Source organism: Orycteropus afer, unplaced genomic scaffold, assembly GCF_000298275.1.
Source record: "Orycteropus afer afer isolate SDZICR_OR568_19922 unplaced genomic scaffold, OryAfe1.0 scaffold00079, whole genome shotgun sequence".
NCBI lineage: Eukaryota > Metazoa > Chordata > Mammalia > Tubulidentata > Orycteropodidae > Orycteropus > Orycteropus afer.
The window spans coordinates 7,128,085-7,143,185 of record NW_006921666.1 but is presented as its reverse complement, the minus strand read 5'-3'; the positions used below and the strand labels follow the sequence as shown (position 1 = coordinate 7,143,185).

The window sequence follows — 15,101 nt, the reverse complement described above, 5'->3', positions numbered from 1 at the left end:
ACTGCTCCGGCAGACACACTCCACTGGATAAGCTCTTTCTGGACTAGAATACTTTATTCAAGAGAATCTGGCTTGGCAGTCAGATGGCCCCGCAGGGGCAGCTTGTGTGAGGTGCCAAGGCTCTCAGGGAACCTGCTCCCTTGCCACACGCCACTGGGGTAGGACATATGAGCCCCTTCCCCCAGTGACTCCCATCCTTGTTGGCTGAGCCTCTTCTTGTCCAGCTCAGGGCCCACCTTTTGCCTGTGTCCTTGTGAGGGAGGGGCAACCTGGTGGAGCCTTGGCCAGAAAGAACAATGTCCCAGCACAAGCAGTGACAAAATTTGAGAAGAGACCATAAGGGGATAAGGAGCAGCAAAGGCCCCCAGGCAACTACTGTTCTCTTAGTCTCTCAGAGCTGAATGTTCTGATCTCCGTGGGGCAAAGCTGCTGCCAGGAAGAGGAGGAAGTGGCTGGACCACCCCCAGCCTTCCCACTGCCCCACCCAGCTAGGGCCATGGCAGCCCAGAGCAGGCTCCTCCAGCCTCACTTGCCCGGAAGCTTCCAAAGCAAAGGTATGTCCGTGTAGAGCCCAAGGCCCACAGGCGATGGGTCCCCCTAAGGCCTCTGGGGCCTGACTTGCCCCTGACAAGACCACGTCTTTCTTCTTCTCAAGCTGAAGTATCCACCGGTCTGTGACCACCTTCTTTCTTTCTCTCACGTTCTGTGTAAGGCACTGAATTCCTGAGGGTCCTGTCCATCCCTATCCCTCATCTTGGAGAGAGCAAGTCATTCAGCAGGGATACAATTGGCTAATAAATAGGGTGCAGGTGCCAGCAGGGAGGTAACTGAGAGTGTGACGGTAATAAATACAGGAGCCGGGAGTAGGGTCTCTCTCCTCCAAGGGGCTGGTTACCTCCGGGGGACTGCATCACCGCACCTGCCAGAGACCAAACACAGACAGGGGGTATCAGCATGTGGTGGAGGCTGGGGTCCCCTCCTATGGGAGGGGGAGACAGACTCAGAGGGGAAGCTTGGACAGGGAGCGCGGGGAAGATGCAGCACTCCTGGGTCCCTGCTAGCACTGCAGCAAGAAGAAGCTAGGAGCTACCCTTTCGCCTAGCACTTACCCAGGTGCCCAGCCCTGTGCCAAGCACTGTCTCATTTACCTTTAACAACATCGTCGAGGAAGGCACTGTTATTATCCTTCTCTCACAGAAGATCACACGCTAGTCAGTGGCAGAGTGAGGATTTGAACCTAATCTGAATTCATGCTATAATGCCTCTGGTTACCCTAGGACACCAAACCAAACCAAACTCACTGCCATTGAGTCGAATCCAACTCATAGCAACCCCTCCTTGGGTTTCCAAGGCAGTATCACTACAGAAGTAGATGGCCCAGCCTTCCTTCCGAGGAGTGGCTGGTGGGTTTGAACCTCCAGCCTCCTGGTTAGCAGTGAAATGCCTTGGGCACTATGCTAGGTACAGCACTCCTCAAACAGGGATACATGTACCCCTGGACATATATGAAGACTGTCCGAGGGGTACGTGGGTACTGATAGTTTTAAAGAAATCCATTTGCAGCCTCCACCTGCCCTGTCTTAAACCTGCATGAAAAAGTGCCTGGTGTCTTCCCCACAGCCCCCTTCCCAGCTGCCCTTCTCCTTTTAGAAAGAAAAGACAGCATCTTGTCCATTTCAAACCCTGTTACAGCACTTTGCCCCAAGGTAAAAATACTTGGAAACACTAAACGAAAGAACAGTTTCAACTATTAGTTGGTGAAGATATTAACAATGAAATATGACTAATGACCGGGCAGCCACAACTTGTGCAAGGCAGGTGGTGTTCAAATCTTTGTTTTCAACAAAATTGAAAAATGACATAACCGAATTGTCAGCTAATATAGCACTGAAAATAATTTGGGCTGGCAGATCACCAAGAGTTCTTCGGCAATTAATGTGAAAGGAAACCAAGTAACTGAGACATTGATAAAAATGAAATTCCTTCCAATCCCATTTACTTATTTATATGAACAAGGCTCCTCCACTTTCTCATCTATTAAAAAAATGATACACAGGACTGGAATTAATGCTGCATTCTGCCTCAGTCTGGTGGGAAGTCACACATACTAATGGATACATTAGCTAATTGAAAGGAAGTGTCTACATCCATCACTGAGATGCTTTCCCAGTAAGATTCAGTCTATGTTTAATGCTTATTTAAATACAATGCATTCATACTGTTTTGCACAATTGGTACTGTTGCTAATTATTTTGATAATTCATTCCAAAGAAATTTCAACTTAAAGTTTTATGCTCACAGGAAATCTAAAATAATTCAAATTCATATACTATTTTTTTGGTTGAAGAATATGATAAGGTGATAAATAAAAGATTTTCAGCATTAAAAATATATTAAATTAGGCTGAAATTCTGTGGGGCATGGGAAATACAAATTCAAGGGGGGAAAAAGCAATATACATACACAATTGCAGCCACTAAAGAGGGTATTGATGCATTTTTTTTGGTTGGTGCTATTCATTTTTAAAAAACTAGGTGATGGCGAGTATTAAATTAGCATAGCATATGATTCCATAGGATACATCTGAAGAGCTATGTAACAGCTTTATATTAAAGTAGAAATGTTTATCATAAGAGCTCTGGTGGCATAGTGCTTAAGGCATTTGACTGCTAACTAGAAGGCTGGCGGTTCAAACCCACCAGCCACTCCTTGGAAGGAAGGTTGGGCAATCCACTTCCATAGTGATACTGCCTTGGAAACCAAGGAGGGGTGCCTGTGAGTTGAATCGACTCAATGGCAGTGAGTTTTTAATGTTTATCACAGACCAGAAAGTATATCTTTTGTAACTGTTTATAACTATGATGAAAAGGTTCAAAGCCAATTAAAAAATGGTCACATGGTTTTTGAAATTATTTCAAGAGGTTTCTGGATAAAATGTTTGAAGATTGCTGTCCTGGGAAACAGGGCATGGGACACTGTGTGCATCAGGGGCTGCTCGGCCAGGCGGGCCCTGCCCTGACTTCAGGGCCAGCTCCTTCTTTAAATCTCAGCATGGGCCCAGGCGAGAGAGACCTGTTGTCACAGAGGTGTGTAGGTGGGAGGGGTGGCTCAGTCTGTGGATGGGGCAGGGGCAGAGGCAAGGGCAGGACTTGGGCCAGCTCTACTCCCATAGCATGAACTGATTTCTCAGGGTCTTGGAGCTGAGAGAGTCCTTCAACCTTGACTGTGAACTTGTGCTCTGACTGATTACTGTGCATCTGAAATAGTTTTTTCTTTTTTTACTATTTACCCTTATGGATTTGGGTTTGGGTTTTTCCTTCTGTCATCTTTCTCTAAAGAGTTCTGGTGGTACAGTAGTAAAGGCAGTCAGCAGCTAAAGGTCGGTGGTTCAAATCCACTAGCTGCTCCATGGGAGAAAGATGAAGCAGCCTGTTTTCATAAAGATTTACAGCCTTGGAAACCCTATGGGGCAGTTCTGCTCTGTCCTATAGTGTTGCTATGAGTTGGAATTGACTTGATGGCAGTGGGCTTTTTTAAAAAAATCTTTATCTACCAGCCACATTCAGGCCTGGGGGACTCCAGCCTGCTGCCCCAGGTGAGGAGCCAGATGGGCAGGTAATATGGAGAGAGGAACAAGAAGCAGCAAGGGGACCCTCAAAATCCCCTAGGATCCAATGGGGGATTGTACCTTTCCCTGGAGCCACTAGGAAGTAGCCCTAGATTACTTTTTGGGCTGCTGGAATTTTCTCTAGGATGTAAGCACCGTAATAGCAGGAATTTTGTTTGTTTTGTTCACTGATGTACCTGGCACCCAGTAGGTATTTGGTAAGTATTTGAAGAATGACTGAATGCTTGATGGAACTTTTACCCACTCATTCTACTAGGCTCAGAAAAACTAAGCTCAAAGAAGTGAAAAGACGTGCTCAAGCCCATACACAACGGTAAGCTAGGACAAGAACCAAGGTCCACTGATGCTTCTTGGCTCCTAGAATCTCTAAGAGGTGCAGCTCCCTGTTCTGGGCCCAAGACTGCCCTAAGCCTGGCCTTTACCCCTCCCGGACCGATGACCCCTGCTGACAGGGCAGGGGCTCCCCTCTAGCCCAGCCTCCTGGCCATCCCTGGGCCCTCTGCCCCGCACACTCACAGGTGGCAGTCTGTGGGTCTCTGCTTCTCTCTCTTCCTCTTCCCCCTGCCCTTGAGTCTCCTCCTGCAATAAGCCAAAAGCGTCAGGACAAGGTGGCTGGGGGCCCCCATGCTAGGACAGGGACTGGCAGGAACAGCCCCAGCCCCAGCCAGGTCACTTACCTTTCTGGCTTCATCTTCTCCCGCAAAGGCCTGGGAAAACAGAGAGAGAGAGGCAGGGGAGAAACAGGAAAGCAGTAAGTGGGGGTTCCCTGTTGCTACTACACCTCCCCTCAGACATCCGAGTCCTGGCCTGAAGTTAGCACCAGGGCCACTAGGGGGTGGCATGGAGCTAGAGAGGGAGATATGGTCCAAGGCGTCTAGGCTTCAGCTCCCACTCCAGTCTCTGGGACCCCACCAAGAGAGGGATTAAATTCCCTCTTGGGGTCAGTTCCACACCCCTATACACCCCTCAGCCTCTTGACATCAAATCTGGGCACTTGTGAGTCTCTGCTGTCCCACTAGGCCCATCTCTGTTCACTTCCTTCCCTTGCTCCTGCCCTGCCTTCTAGGTGCATTCTGGGTATTTCCTCAAGGATGATAAACGACAGGCCAGGCCATGAACTGGAGGATGGCTGCCTTGCTGCCAGGTAAGACTGCCCGTCAACACACAACACCACCACCATCACTACCCTAGGGAACACGTGACAAGAGTGGGTGAGGAGGTGAGAGGAGGTGAGCACAGCCCCGCAGTCATCAGGCCTCCCTGCGCTGTGGCTACTGGCCCAGAAGAGAGAAGAAATGTGTCCCTGTTGCCTGCCCCATCAGAAGGGGAAGGGTCTATCTTCCCTGGGGTGGAGGCACAGAGCAACATGGTAAGAGTCAATTTCAGTGCTGGGGAATGCTGCCTGAAGCTGGCTGTCTTCCTGGGGAGCCAGGGCAGGGTACTGGGGCCTCTTGGGGCTGTCCTGGTTGTGTCTCTACCATCTTAGGCAAGTCAGGGGAACTCCCGGAGCCTCGGTCTGTTCCTCTGCCTGCCCCAATAGAATGGCTATGGGGCAAAGGTGATGTAGAAAGAGAAAGGTCACCATCCAGCATTGGTTGGGAGGGTTCATTACTGAACTATTGTTATATGGCTAAGCCTTGACTGGGAGGGGTGGGAGGAAAAGGATTGAGGCAGGGCTCCCAACACTGGCACAGTGAAGAGGGCCTAGAGCCTGGGCTCAGGGCCAAAAGGGGCAGTAGAGCCCCGGACATTAGGCAGGGCAAGCTCAAGACAGTGCCTGGACTCTTGGAGAACGTGGTAATGGCCACGAGTAGTGCAAAAAGGGTAGCCTTAGAGGTCGGGGTTCAAATCCCTCCTACCACACTTATTAGCTGTGGCAAAAATCACATAATTCTACCAAGCCTTAATGTCCGCATCTATAAAATGGGGATGGCAATAGTACCTACCTCCCAGGGTTGTTAGGAGAGCAGGGACCTCGTCTGTCTTGTTCACCACTATATCCCAAGCATCTACAACAGTAGATGCTCAATAAATATTTGTGAAAAATGAAAAACACATTAAAGTATGGGGCTAGGCACCAATGCTAGTGCTCTGCCCTCTTCCTGCCCAGGACAGGGCCCTGGTGCTCTAGTCCGGTGCCTCTATCCACAGCCCCGTGGCACCAGGAGCAGCATCTCAGACCCCTTCTCTCCTTCCTAAAGCTGGATGACAGTGCCAGCTCTGCTGTTCCTGGCAGCTAAGGTTCAAAGTGTCCCTGGACACAGGTGGCAAGGCTGGTGTTGGTCAGAGGCTCTGCGGGGTGGGGTGGGGCGGGGCTTGGGTCCTCGACTTTAAAGAAAACACAACGCCTCCTCCCTTCTAGCCCTTCTCTCTCCCAGCCCTTGTCCCTCTTTCTGCCCCTCAGCCCAGTTTGCCCCATCTCGTGGGCACACAGCCTGGTCCAGAATGAAGCCCAGGCTTGCAGTGTCTTTGCCTCCAAGAGCCTCTTCCAGGGGCCTGTGGTAGCTCCTCCCATCTCAGGTGGGAGAGGGAAGATGTGTCCCCAGTGCCTGTGAAGGGACCCAGGTTCACCTTGCCCTGTGGTGTCTTGGCTAGGGCCGGGACCAAATGACAGGCAGCTGCCTCCAGATGTCTCGGAGTGGGCCCCTGATTTGGGTCCTTGATTTCCCTGGTCTCCCTCGGCCTATAGCAGGGATGGGCAGCCATAGCCTCTGCCCGGGAGCCCCTTGGACCCACCTTCCTTGAGGCTTCCAGGTGCACAGGAGCCTGCCCCTACACCCTGCTGCGAGGACCTACCTGCACTCGCAGTGCACGTGCTGAGAGAATGTCAACTCCACATAGGAAGGTGGGTCCCCAGAGCGGATCTTCAGGAGCTGTGGGGAGAGAAATGTGGATGCCTGGATTGGGGGGTGGCCCGTGGGTTTCCAACAGCCCGCTCTCCCCCTCCCTCCCGCTGAATGGTCCTGGGCAAGTGAATTGACATCTCTAAGCCTCAACATCCTCAATTATAAAATGAAGACAGCACCTGACTCGAAGGATCGAAAGAGACAACCTTTGTAAAGTACTCAGCATAGTTCTTGGCATTTCTCAGTGAGTCCTCAATAAACCAGGCTCCGTGTGTGTGTGTGTGTGTGTGTGTGTGTGTGAAGCTCCAGGAATGAGCTTGCTTGAGAGGGCACCAAGGGTTCCCAGCACAAACAGAAAGAAAAATCAAACCAGTTGCCATCAAGATGATTCTGACTCATGACAACCCCAAGTGTTTCAGAGTGAAACTACTTTCCATAGGGTTTTCAGTGGCTGAATTTTTGAAGGAGATCACCAGGCTTGTCCTCCAATGCACGTCTGGGTGGATTCGAACTACTAACCTTTTGGTTAGTAGCTGAGTGCTTAACTGTTGGCACAACTCAGAAACTCGGTCTAAACAAGGCCATCTTTAATATGATCAGACTTCTTTCCCAACCTCCACCTGAGCATTTTCAAACCCATTCGGCCCTGGGACAAGGCTAAGCTTGGATAGGGATGACCAGGGTGAGGGTGAGTGGCTCAAAGCCGTAACTGGGGCTCAGGAGGAGGGCACGGTGCCTGGGTAGTGAGAGCACTGGCCTAAGAGTCAGGTTCCAGTTCCTATGACCTGGGTCTGCCCTCATTCTCTCTGAGTCCCTCCAAGTGGGCAGGCTTCGTGGTTCTCTGAGCAGGAGGGTGGGCAGTGGGGCCTGGGGAGGCGTGCAGAGTCTTTCCCTACCTGCATAGTGATGTTGACTGTCTCCACGGGCACACAGTTCAGGTTCTCGTCCCCACAGCAGCCTGTGCAGCGCAGCAGGGAGACGCAGGATGGGCTGAACATGTGTTCCACCTCGTTGGGGTACTCAGACACAATGTCCACCAACCTCTCCAGGGCCCGGCAGTAGCTGCGGCCCCACACCTCCTGGAAGGGCACCACTGTGCGGAGGCACAGATGGACAGTCAAGTCAAGGGAGACCCTGTCCCCAAGCTGCAGACCTGGCTCCTAGTCCCCCTCCCCCAGGAAGCTCCCAACCCTCTCTGAGCTCCCCCTTGCACTGAGGTCATGATGTGACCCCTCTGAGGATGACTGCAGGGCCCTTGCTCATGTGCTGGATGGAAATCCCAGTCGAATGGGATGTCTCGGGGTCCCGAGTCTTGGCTCTAGTCTCAGCCCAGGCACTGCAGTTCCCACCTCAATGCCCTAGGGACTCCAAGGAGTGTACCCCTGGCAGCTCCAAGGCCTCTGGAGCTTTCTCAGGCTTGCCCTGGTGCCTCCCCCTTCTTGGGAACTTTGCAGAAACCACTCAGATCAACACAACAAACTCAGATCTGGGGTTCCCCAGGGAGGGCTGGCCTTTCCTACAGCCTTCTAAAAACCTTCCATGGATCCCCTCTTTCCTGCATGGTGACGTTGACTGCCTCCACGGGCACACAGTGCAGGTTCTCGTCACCACAGCTGCCCGTGCAGCACAGCAGGGAGACGCCCAATGGGCTGAATATGTGCTCCACCTCATTGGTGCCAACTCCTCTACGTGGCAACCGAGACCACACTCAGCAGTGTGCCCCACCCCGACTCCCCGTTTTTGTCTGACCGGCCCTCACCCTGAGCAGGGGCAGTACCATGGGAATTCCCACCTTTGGGATTGTGCTCTTCATGGTCCATTTCTATCTGAAACCTACCCCTTATTTCTCCAGGCCCTTCTCCCACCTCCTCTCTGAAGCCTCCTCCAACATTCCAGCAGGAGGGACAGATGTTCCTCCCTTGTGCATAACACAGTCCCAAGGGCTTGCCTTATCTCAGCCATTGGTGGCTCTTATCTCCTTTACAACCAAATCAAGCCTCTGCCAGGACAGGACAGGGACTGAGGCCCCAGTAAACACAGGCTAAGTAATTACTACTTGATTAGAAGACAGTTCACTGAAGATTATCAGGGACATCCCCAGCCCCCACAATCCCATGGTGGTCATGAATCGGATTTTGGGGGCTGATCTAGAACCCTTCAAACAGTAGCATAACTATGGGGGTGCAGGAGGTGCAGACCTCACTGGGTGACACCATCAGGGGGTGACACCAAAATTACTATCTATAAAAGTTTTGTGCAATGTTTCAGCAGAAATTTACTATTTTTAATAAAATTATTCCTGTAATTATAACAACAAAAACATTTTTCATAAACCCAGCTTAAAAAAAAAAAAAAACTCACTGCTGTCAAGTCGGATCTGACTCATAACGACCCTCCTTGGGTTTCCGAGGCAGTATCTCTACGGAAATAGATTGCCCAATCTTCCTTCCGAGAAGTGGCTGGTGGGTTTGAACCGCCAGCCTTCTGGTTAGCAGTCAAATGCCTTAGGCACTATGCCACATGTATCAATATGCCCACAAGGCTAAAACTTGATGCTAATTTACTGTTGAACCTTAATGCACTCCAGTCAGTGCTGTCTTTATGACATAATTAAAATGATGCTTTGAATCACATGGTTTTGTCTGCACATGCAACAAGCACGGCTGTTGTTTTCACTGTGGCCGGTGTTTTTATAGTCTCTGATTTTGTCAAATGTTCTGATGTTTTAGCTACAATATTTCTGAATCTCTATCTAGCTAGTATTTCTGAGTCTTTATCAGTGAAGCAGTAATTAAGGGAAAAAAACAAAACAAAACACTGTCATTCAGTTAATTCTGACCCATAGCGACCCCCATTGGGTTTCCAAAGGAGTAAATCTTTATGGAAGTAGATTGCTCCGTCTTCCTTCCACAAAGTGGCTGGTGGGTTTGAACTGTCAACCTTCTAGTTAGCAGTCAAATGCACCACCAGAGCTCCTTAATTAATTAAGGAAAAGAAAGAGAAAAATCAGAAAGGTTTCCACTCGGTTACTAATAATATTGTAACTAATAATGTTATAATTCAATGTAGAAAGGCTTTACAAAACAATGTTGTTGTTTGACTGCTAACCAGAAGGCTGGCGGTTCAAACCCACCAGCCACCCCTCGGAAGGAAGATGGGGCAATCTACTTCCGTAGTGATACTGCCTCGGAAACCCAAGGAGGGGTCGCTATGAGTCGGGTCCAACTTGATGGCACATAACAACAACAACAACAACATTCACATAATGTAAGGAATATTACATTTAAGGAATTCACAACTATATCGCATATTATTCTATGATTAAAATTGATAATAAACATTATTAAGGATTCTGTATGGTCTGGTTTGGAGAAGGGGACAACACCATGAATTACAGCACTGAGTGACACCAATCCTAGTGACACAATGTCCTTCAAAAGCCTTCAGGGAAAGGCCTGGAGGCAGGTCCCAAATAGCCACAAATGAAGTGAGTGGCCAGAGCCAGTAGACCTGGCTTCTAGCCCAGGCCCTACACGACTGTGTTACCTTACCAAAAACCAAACTCACTGTCATTGAGTCAATCCTGACTCATAGCGACCCCTCCTTGGGTTTCTGAGGCAGTATCTCTACGGAAGTAGATTGTCCAGTTTTCCTTCCAAGGAGTGGCTGGTGAGTTTGAACTGCTAGCCTTATGATTAGCAGTCAAGTGCCTTAGGCACTATGCCACCAGAGCTCTTTAGGGAAGTCACTAAACCTTTCTGGGCATACCAGTGTCTCCTCAGCTGGGGAAAGAGAAGATGGTTGGAAGATGGTTGCTAAGGTCACTCCAGCTCTGCCGATGGGCTGCAACCCAGCCCAGCCTTGAGCTCGTGGTTAGAGAAACCTGTCCTGCCCTGAGTCATCCTGCCTGCACCTCATGGTCGTCTCCAGCTGGTGCAGAAGGACAGGGAAGCTGGGTCACCCAGCAGCCCTGCAGACTCTGCCCGTGGAGCAATGGCCTCTCCCAGCAGCCCCTCACTTCTTCCACGGCCCTTCCTAGGAGGTAGAAGGGGTCAAAGTTCATTCCACTGAGCCATTGAGGATGTGAGTCCTAGGCTAATCTCAAATGGAAAATAAGCCTCAACCCTAGCAGAGGCCCTCCCGGGAAAGGCTGCAAGTGGGTGGAAAATACCCAAGAGGCGGTATGTCCACGTGGAGCTGGCTGCGGTGGCCAGAGGCAATAAACCACGCTTATCTGAGTGTCTGCTGCTCCTTTCTGCCGGCTCTGCTCAGGGGGCACTAGGGCTGGGCCCGGCCTGGAAGTGGGCCCCAGAGGCCTCCCCTGACTCCACCTTGCCAGGCTACTGGGACACACCCCCTACACCCAAGTGGTAAACCAGGCTCCTCTCCCCAGGGACGGCCCTGAAGCCAGGGGAAGCTGCCTTTGCAACACAGCATTCCCATATCGTCAACTCCATGAGTTGTGTGTTTAGTCTAAAATCTTCACGAGCACTGATGTGACTCTGGGCGTTTAATCTTCTTGGAAGACATAAATAACAGCGGAGGAATAGCCAGACGCCAAAGCGCCCAGAAGGCCGGACCCCTGCCCGGGACCAGCCATCAGGGAGGGCGAGGGCAGCAGAAAAGGGCCCCTCCAGTCCCCTAACATCACATACACAGACGCCCACCCAGCTGGGCTGTGGGGGCCATGGCTAGGTTAAGCAGAGCTGGCTCAGCCTTGGCAACAGAAAAAGGGATTTCCTTTCTAACTCCTACCCCGTGGACATGCAGACTCTTCTTGTCAGCAGGACCCAGGCTCCAGGGCCCTGAAATCCTAAGACTTCCCGGGTGGCCCATGTTGGGGAAGGGCAGAAAGGGAGGTGGGCCAGGACTGTTCTACCTGGCAGCCACCAGGAAAAAGGGCAATGCGTCCCTGGAGGCCCTGCCGGGGTTGTGGGAGAAAGGGAGGGGGCAGGGCGAGGGGCCCAGCGGAGGGAGCCAGCGCGCAGTGACCGCTCCCAGATGTGGGCCGAGCCCCTCAGGAAGAGCTCTGCTCAGCTGCTCCTGAGAGCACTTCCTCTGGCCCCAGACCTGCTCCAGAGGTGGGGGTGGGGTGAGGGGAACGGGAGGCTGTGGTTCTGTCAGGCGCCTGGCCAGGCCTGGGCGGTCCACAAGGGCTGCCTCTGGGGCCACGAGGGGGCTCCCGGCTCTCTTGCTAGCCCTGGGGATAAGCCTCCCATCTGGCCTCAGCTGCCCACCACCCAAGAGAGAAGAGCCCCAGGAAGCTGAATCCTGGGAGCAAGGTTCTGAGGAAGCCAAACAGGAGGGGCCACAGGGCTGGGCAGAGCTGCTGGCCACTGGCCCGAGCCTGGCAGGTGTTCTCCCCATGGTTACCGGCAGCAGGGCACGCAGCCAGCCTGGCGCAGGGGACACCCTGCTCATGCCTGCTCAGCCGCTGAGCCGTTAGGAGCCTGGTTGTGGGCACTCAGCTCAGCCACATCTACGGGAAGGGGAGTGTCTGAGACGTCAGGCCTCTCGGCCTCAGGTTCTTCATGTATAAAACATGGAGCTAGACACCAATGCCTTCCTAGTTCACAGCCTTGGGGTCAGGACAGAATGACAGTAAACAGTAAAAATCAGTGTCTGTGGCTAGAAAGCCTTTCTCTCAATACGGACCCTGTTAGAACGAGGGGATGGCATTTTCAGATTTTGATAACTGGGGGCCAAAGGTCATCATACTTCCCTTGGCCACAATACAGGCTTCGAGACTCCCTGATTGACTAGGATGACAAGTGAGGTCACCCTCAGTTATTCTAACCTAAGGAATCTACACTTCCGTGCCTCCTCACCCTGGTCCCTGGAGTTTTCCAAGGAGTCACAAAACCCTCTAAGTAATCTTAAAAGGAAAGAAAGGAATGTTAAGAATCATGGCTCTAATGCACCCATTTTACAGATGAGGAAATTGATGCTCAGACTTCTCTGATAACTACTGCTTGAACTACACTGAAAGCATCAAAAAGGGCATGAGGTGGAGGGAGGGCGGGTCCCCCTCCAAATTTCAGAAAACATAATATTGTGCCAGTCCCAAAGGGCACACTGGGGTAGGGGTGGGTCAGTAAAGTCATGGGCAGCTGCTCCCCCCACCTCCTTGGGTGGCCAAGGATCTGAGCATGGACAGGCCTGGGAGAGGCTGACTGCCAGGTGGACAGGTGGGTGGGTGGGTGGGCTGATAGTCCTGCAGAGGGTGTTCCCAGCTCCCAGACGGCTATCACTCGTGTGCCTGTGCACGTCCCTACACGCCCCCTCTCCCAGGGCGCTGTGGGAAGCCTCGGCAATAGTGTGTGGCCACTCTGCACGTCTCAGAGACTCAGGGAGGGTGGAGTGAGGCCGGGGGCCTGGCATGGGCCTGCTGCCTTCTGCACGTATGTCTCTTTGGCAAACGTCTCACTGTCTTTTGAAGATTCCCTCTCGATGCAACCCGGAGTGGGAAGTGGAGAGGCCGGGAAGGGCAAGACTCATGTTCTGTCTGTTTGTAATCAATGAAAGCCTACTCAGATGCCTGCTGCTGGGAAGGTCCCCTCACCCCTCCATGACCCTTTTGACTGCTTGCCCACCGAGTCCAGCTACCAGACTTCCAGTGTGGCCCCTGTCATTCACTTCCTGACTGACCCTCCGGGACCCTATCCATTCCCTCATGTCATGCTGGGGAAAGGGCTATGAGCCAGCCAGTCCAACCCTGAGTATTCTGGTCTCAGCCTTCCTCTCTGTGTGCTGGGTGACCCTGGTACAACTCTAGGCCTCTGGATCACAGTCAGGGGATGTCTCAGGTCCCACTAATTTCATCAACCAGGATATCTAGCTGGTAGACTCTCCTTAACTTATTATTATCCTGTACCCACTCTTCGTGTCAATCCCTGCCCATCTTCCTTAGCTTGGGAGTAAAGAGGGGAGGGACTTGGTGAACAGGTACACCCCCAGCCCAACCAGCTTACCTTCCACTTCTGATGAACTGTTCCCAGCAGACAAGGCCACCTGCTGTGAACAGAAAGGTGCAGAGATGACCAGAAGTCTACCTTGGGTATCTTCACTCTGGAGCCAAGAGGGTTAGCAAGGGGGTGGTGGGCCCTCTGAGCTCCTTCCCACTGGCTCTACGTACTTTCTCTGTGCTGTTTTGGATCTGCCGCTTTCCAGGTGCAACCAAAACCCCACCAGATCCTTGGTGAGTCCCTCCCATCTGTGGCCTCAGTGTCCTCATTTGGAAAAGGAGAGGAGGCTAGAGGCTTATTGGAGGCCCTTTGCCTGTGGGGGTCTCCCTTCTGTTCAGCCCCCAGCCCAGCCTTGCTGGGCCCTGTACAGCTCGCCTTGGCCTGGTGCCAGAGTCCAGGGGAAAGCAATCAGCTGGTGGGAGCCGAGGGGCTAGAGCGGGTGGCGCCATGGACTGGTGTTGCCGGTAACGTTACACCTCTGGCCAGCCCTGCACCAGGCAGGCGGTGGCGGGGGCTCCTGGGCCCCTGGGGCGCTGCACAGCCCACCCCACTCCTGGGCTGGGGCTGGGGACTCCTGGAGCAGTGGGGCAGCACAGTGGGAAGGGAACTCATTGCCTTTGTCAGGATTTCACTGCCCAAGCTGGCTCTCGGCCAGATTCACCCAGTTCCTGGGAAAAGGGCCCTGCTCACTTCCCAGGCCCCACACTCAGGACCTCCGGCCACCCACCCGGGAGAGAGAGCACAGCGAGACCCCTTGTCTTGTCCCCAGCCCACCCGGGAGCCCCCAGCTCAGCCCTGCGCCCTGATGGGGGCAGGGCCCAGCTTCCCCACTGCCGGCCTCTTCAGCCGGCTTCCCCCAAACCAGGCCAGGTCAGAGGTCCTGGGGGCGCTTGGTCACAGAGCCTCGACCCTGACCACAAGGCCAGGGTCCTGCCTGGGATTAGTGGAGAGATGCTTCTAGCAAAGTCACCAGGGATCCAGGGGCCAGAAAGGAAACCTCTCTCCCTTCTCTGTGGCTTCCTCACCACCACCAAGACAGACCCCAGGAGCGGAAGTGGGGGGCCGCCCAGCCTGAGGTGTCCTTCCAGGGGACACAGGTCCAACCTGGCTCCTGGGAAGGGTTGGGACATCCTCGGAGGTGCCGCTCCCTGGGTAGTCTATGACTGCAAGATCCCGTGCTTCTGCTCAGAGTGCTAGCTGGGGGGTGGGGGTGGGCAGCTCAGGGCAGCCAGGCTTGAACGGGGCTTTCTTTCTTACCTGGGGGGGCACAGCGGGCAGTGCCAGCCCAGCCAGGAGCTGCAGGAAGCAGGTGACCAGCCTCATAGCAGGCATCTTCTCAGACGTCCCGGGCCAGGGGGCTCCGAAGGAAAACCACCATGCTCATCCCAAGGGGAGCCCCTGGCACAGGAGGAGAAGAGCCCACTGGGGGCACTCACTGCTGCCCCGAGGCGCCCGGCCCGAGCATCCTCTCAAAGCCCTGGGAATCTGGAAGCCGTAGGTAAGTCTGTGCTGTGATAACTTGATGGGGGGCAGCCGGCAGGGCAGGGCAGTGGGGAGCAGGCGAGTTCCTGCGGAGGGTCCGTCGCGTGCCCAGTGAGACCTCAGGTCCTCTCGTGGCTGGACAGGAGTCTGAAGATGCAGTCTCCCCCACAGACAGCAGCA

General features: G+C 53.0%; 1 protein-coding gene across 1 annotated transcript; it reads right to left on the bottom strand.

Annotated features, from left to right (window-relative positions):
- Positions 1-891: 891 nt before the first annotated feature.
- PGF (placental growth factor) lies at positions 892-14,771 on the bottom strand. Its single transcript, XM_007941360.2, has 7 exons — positions 14,697-14,771; positions 13,446-13,488; positions 7,371-7,567; positions 6,425-6,501; positions 4,306-4,335; positions 4,145-4,207; positions 892-919 (listed from the first exon to the last, which is right to left on the bottom strand). Exons 1-7 carry the CDS (start codon positions 14,769-14,771, stop codon positions 892-894), a joined length of 513 nt encoding a protein of 170 aa, XP_007939551.1.
- Positions 14,772-15,101: the final 330 nt, after the last annotated feature.

What these genes read in the sequence shown, in the direction of transcription:
- PGF (XM_007941360.2), bottom strand. Translation starts at nt 14,771, where the DNA reads ATGCCTGCTATGAGGCTGGTCACCTGCTTCCTGCAGCTCCTGGCTGGG. An exon ending in TGCCCGCTGTGCCCCCCCAG is followed by an intron (nt 13,489 to 14,696) that starts GTAAGAAAGAAA and finishes TTCTGTTCACAG; the next exon opens with CAGGTGGCCTTGTCTGCTGG. An exon ending in CAGTCAACATCACTATGCAG is followed by an intron (nt 6,502 to 7,370) that starts GTAGGGAAAGAC and finishes CTCTCCCCACAG; the next exon opens with CTCCTGAAGATCCGCTCTGG.